The sequence below is a fragment of the Babylonia areolata genome, chromosome 8 (assembly GCF_041734735.1).
Source record: "Babylonia areolata isolate BAREFJ2019XMU chromosome 8, ASM4173473v1, whole genome shotgun sequence".
Classification (NCBI taxonomy): Eukaryota; Metazoa; Mollusca; class Gastropoda; order Neogastropoda; family Buccinidae; genus Babylonia; species Babylonia areolata.
Genome location: NC_134883.1, coordinates 6809200 through 6814199, shown reverse-complemented (window position 1 = coordinate 6814199; position 5000 = coordinate 6809200). Strand labels below are relative to the sequence as shown.

Genomic DNA, 5000 nt, shown 5'->3' with positions numbered 1-5000 from the left:
GTTAAGGTAGTTGTTAGATACACATGTATGTTAAAATGTATGTATGCAGTGTGTGTGTGTGCGTGTGCGTGTGCGTGTGTGTGTGTGTAGTCACATTTTGGTGTGTGTATGTAACATAGATATAATGTTTTATGTTAACAAAAGCGTTTTTGTAGAGCACCTAGAGCAGATTTCTGGATAGTGTGCTATATAAGTATCTATTATCAGTAGTAGTAGTAGCAGTAAACCCGAATTTACCACATCTGACAGACTGGCCACATCCTCTTCCAGCGTAGCCTCCTCGCCACCATCTGCCGCCACCTCTACAAACTGTCGCCATGGCAACATGACCACATCAAGGTCTCTCAGGGCGAGAATCCGGTCGTACAGTGACACGGCAGACTGTCGCATACTGCTGCTGGTGCTGCTGTGAGGGAAACTTGCTGCATCCAAAGCCGCCTCCAGAACGATTCTGCGGAGGTCCTCAATTCCCTGGAAAACAGGGTGAGTGGGCCATGACTGTCATAAACTATGGTTATCACGAAAAGCTGTTTTTTTAAACGTTTTAAAAGACTTGTTCAGGATACATTATCGTCATCAAAATGGTCCCAACAGTCAGTTCATATCACAGACTGACTTAACTCTGTCCATACGAACGGCAAAAGAGACGACATTAACAGCGTTTCACCCCAATTACCATCATCAAAATATTGCAAGCGGAAGGTTCTTATACTGAAGACGTGAATGTTGACAAAGAATACCACAATTCTGACGACAGAAGCTAAAGGTTGGGTCATTCAGACACCCACTGGACATCCGAGGGGTCTGTGTAGAGGAGAAGAGAGGACTGGCCGTACTGAGTGACTTAAGCTTCCAGTTGGGTCAACAGCAAAGTGAAAGCTGTGTCATCAATCATTTCTCTATCGCAATGGGAAGTCATTTATAGCTTAGACTTTTGTGAAACACTGTGACTTTCTTCTTCTTCTTCTGCGTTCGTAGGCTGCAACTCCCACGATCACTCGTATGCACACGAGTGGGCTTTTACGTGTATGACCGTTTTTACCCCGCCTTGTAGGCAACCATACTCCGTTTTTGGGGGTGTGCATGCAGGGTATGTTCCTGTTTCCATAGCCCACCGAACGCTGACATGGATTACAGGATCTTTAACGTGCGTATTTGATCTTCTGCTTGCATATACACACGAAGGAGGTTCAGGCACTAGCAGGTCTGCACATACTTATGTTGACCTGGGAGATCGGAAAAATCTCCACCCTTTACCCACCAGGCGCCGTCACCGTGATTCGAACCCGGGACCCTCAGATTGAAAGTCCAACGCTTTAACCACTCGGCTATTGCGCCCGTCACTGTGACTTTCAAATTGGGAGGCAATATTGCACTGGCTCTTAGTGCTGCAGCCTTGGGGGGGCTAGCTGGTTTTTTATGGAACCAACTGTCCTAAAACCCTTTTGGCCGAGAGAGAGAGTTTGGGGGGTTGGGGGGCGGGGGGGGGGGGGGGTATAACGTGGGCAAGACACTCTCCACTTCAATCAAATTCTAGCTCAGATAGCTGGGACAGCGGTTGCTTCCTCTGCTTGTTCTGATGGTCAAAGTCGGACACACCTGACCATTATATATATACACATCATAATCCGTCCCTCAACTTGGGGATCCTCGGGGGTAACGTGAGGGCTGAAGAGACACGACGACCTCCTCCTCCACGCTGTTCCGTTGGTACCTGCCAAGAGAAGATCCTAGGAGGGGGTGGGGGGACTAGCTCTTGCGTTGTCGGGGAGTGGGGGGGGCTAGCTCTTGCGTTGTCGGGGAGTGGGGGGGGGGGACTAGCTCTTGCGTTGTCGGGGAGTTGGGGGGAGGAGGACCAGCTCTTGCGTTGTCGGGGAGTGGGGGGGGGAATAGCTCTTGCGTTGTCGGGGAGTGGGGGGGGAGGACTAGCTCTTGCGTTGTCGGGGAGTGGGGGGGGGGGGGGGAATAGCTCTTGCGTTGTCGGGGAGTGGGGGGGAGGAGGACTAGCTCTTGCGTTGTCGGGGAGTGGGGGGGGGGAATAGCTCTTGCGTTGTCTGGGAGTGGGGGGGGGGGACTAGCTCTTGCGTTGTCGGGGAGTGGGGGGGGGGGACTAGCTCTTGCGATGTCGGGGAGTGGGGGGGGACTAGCTCTTGCGATGTCGGGGAGTGGGGGGGGGGACTAGCTCTTGCGTTGTCGGGGAGTGGGGGAGGGGAATAGCTCTTGCGTTGTCGGGGAGTGGGGGAGGGGAATAGCTCTTGCGTTGTCGGGGAGTGGGGGGGGGGACTAGCTCTTGTGATGTCGGGGAGTGGGGGGGGGGGGACTAGCTCTTGTGATGTCGGGGAGTGGGGGAGGGGGACTAGCTCGTGATGTCGGGGAGTGGGGGGGGGGACTAGCTCTTGTGATGTCGGGGAGTGGGGGGGGGGACTAGCTCATGCGTTGTCGGGGAGTGGGGGGGGGGGACTAGCTCTTGCGTTGTCGGGGAGTGGGGGAGGGGACTAGCTCTTGCGTTGTCGGGGATGGGGGGGGGGGAGGACTAGCTCTTGCGTTGTCGGGGAGTGGGGGGGGGGAGGACTAGCTCTTGCGTTGTCGGGGAGTGGGGGGGGGGAATAGCTCTTGCGTTGTCGGGGAGTGGGGAGGACTAGCTCTTGCGATGTCGGGGAGTGGGGGGGGGGGGGACTAGCTCTTGCGTTGTCGGGGAGTGGGGGAGGGACTAGCTCTTGCGATGTCGGGGAGTGGGGGGGGGGGACTAGCTCTTGCGTTGTCGGGGAGTTGGGGGAGGAGGACTAGCTCTTGCGTTGTCGGGGAGTGGGGGGGGGGGACTAGCTCTTGCGTTGTCGGGGAGTGGGGGAGGGGGAGGACTAGCTCTTGCGTTGTCGGGGAGTGGAGGTGGGGGGCTAGCTCTTGCGTTGTCGCAGATGATTAGCTACCCACTTATGAGTTTCAGCTCATTCACGTGTCCATGGTTTTTGATACAGGTTTAATTTATCAATAATGAATGAATGACGATACAATAATGATAATAATAATGAAATACACTGATAATACTAATGATAGTACTACTACTAATAATAATGACAATAATAATTCCAAATGACGCAAACACACCGGCTTAGGAAGTGTTCTTTACTTATTTATCTAAGCTTGTCAGTTTTTGTTTGTTTTGTTTTGTCCCGATTCGATCCAACTCCAACCAGAGTCTAAGGAACGGTGGGGGTAATATTCCAGCTTTATCTTAGCGTAAAAACCACCACCACCACCACCACCACCACCATCACCACCACCACTATCACCACCACCACCACCACCATCACCACCACCATCACCACCACCACCACCACCACCATCACGACCACCACCACCATCACCACCACCAACACCACCACCACCACCACCACCACCTTATCTCTCTACCTTGCCAGAAGAGCCGCTGACGAGCACGCAGCGCAGCGCAGATGGGTGGCCATTCACTGCACGTGCGAGGCGTGCTTCCAGCGAGGTCAGGTGCTGATGGAGGGGCGTGTCTCGTGCTGGCACTGCAGAAGGGTGGTGGGCCGCCTTCTGTGCGTTCTGTTGCTTCCTGTTGTCCGGGACTCTGGTGGTCTGGGTCTCTTTGAGGAGAGCCCTGAGATTAGAGGGCAGGGGTGTGGGGGGTGGGGGTTGGGGGTTGGGGGTGTTTTGGGAGGAGGGGGGAGGGCGGCGGGGTCATAGTGAGAGGTGGAGGAAGGGTGTGTGTGTGTGTGTGTGTGTGTGTGTGTGTGTGTGTGTGTGTGTGTGTGCGTGCGTGTGTGTGTGTGTGTGTGTGTGTGTGTGTGTGTGTGTGTGTGTGTGTGTGTGTGTGTGTGTGTAGGACACGAATGTGTATATGTGTGCGTTGTAGATCTTCAGTTTTACGTCTTCCCACTGTAAGTGATACTTGAAGGGGAAAAAAACAACAAAAACAACATAAGTATTTATGCGCACGCATGTGTGTGTGTGTGTGTGTGTGCGCGCGCGTCCACGCGTGTGTCTGCGCTTGTGTTGTGTATGCATGCTTGTGTACCTGCGTGTGCGCGTGTGAGAGTGTGTGCACGCTTTCGTCTCTGTGAGTGTGTATCTATGTGAATGCTCGCGTGCGTATATGTGTGTGTGTGTGTGTGTGTGTGTGAGTGAGTAAGTGAGTAAATTAGTGAGTGAGTGAATGACGTGAGTAGAAGCATGCCTGAGAAGGCGTTAAGAGAGAAAGGCAGTACAAGAACAACAAACAAAACCATCATTATCTCAAAAACAACAAACAAAAGTACCCCCCAAAAAATGATAATAAAATGAAACAAAATAAACGAAAAAATAAAAAAGCAACAAAGACCCCAAAAAAACCCCAGAAAAGCCAACATCTAGAGAACAGTTACTTTGAGTCCTTCCATCTCTTCAGCCATACCAAGAAAGAAAAGCCAACATCTAGCCAACATTTACTTGAGTCCTTCAATCTCGCCAGCTATACGAAGACAAGCCAACATCTAGCCAGCATTTACTTGAGTCCCTCAACCTCCCAAGCCAGACCAAGAAAGAACAATATCTAGCCAACATTTACTTTGAGTCCCTCAATCTCCCCAGCCACACCAAGAAAGAACAATATCTAGCCAACATTTGCTTAAGAATGAAAAGCCAACATCAAGCCAGCATTTACTTGAGTCCTTCAATCTCCCCAGCCATACCAAGAAAGAACAATATCTAGCCAACATTTGCTTAAGAAAGAAAAGCCAACATCAAGCCAGCATTTACTTGAGTCCTTCAATCTCCCCAGCCATACCAAGAAAGAACAATATCTAGCCAACATTTGCTTAAGAAAGAAAAGCCAACATCAAACCAGCATTTACTTGAATCCCTCAATCTCCCCAGCCATACCAGGAAAGAACAATATCTAGCCGATATTTACTTGAGTCCTTCAATCTCCCCAGCCACACCAAGAAATAACATTCAATTTCCCCAGCCATACCAAGAAAGAACAATATCTAGCCAGCATT

The 5000-nt window shown here is 51.5% G+C and overlaps 1 protein-coding gene across 1 annotated transcript in view; it reads right to left on the bottom strand.

Moving 5' to 3' along the window:
* The window catches only part of LOC143285020 (uncharacterized), a 42984-nt gene that overhangs the window by 18972 nt on the left and 19012 nt on the right, over window positions 1–5000 (bottom strand). The window contains exons 7-8 of the mRNA XM_076592193.1: window positions 3412–3622; window positions 238–471 (exon numbers count right to left, since the gene is read on the bottom strand). Coding sequence (XP_076448308.1) covers window positions 238–471; window positions 3412–3622 — 445 coding nt within the window. The remainder of the gene's footprint in view (window positions 1–237; window positions 472–3411; window positions 3623–5000) is intronic.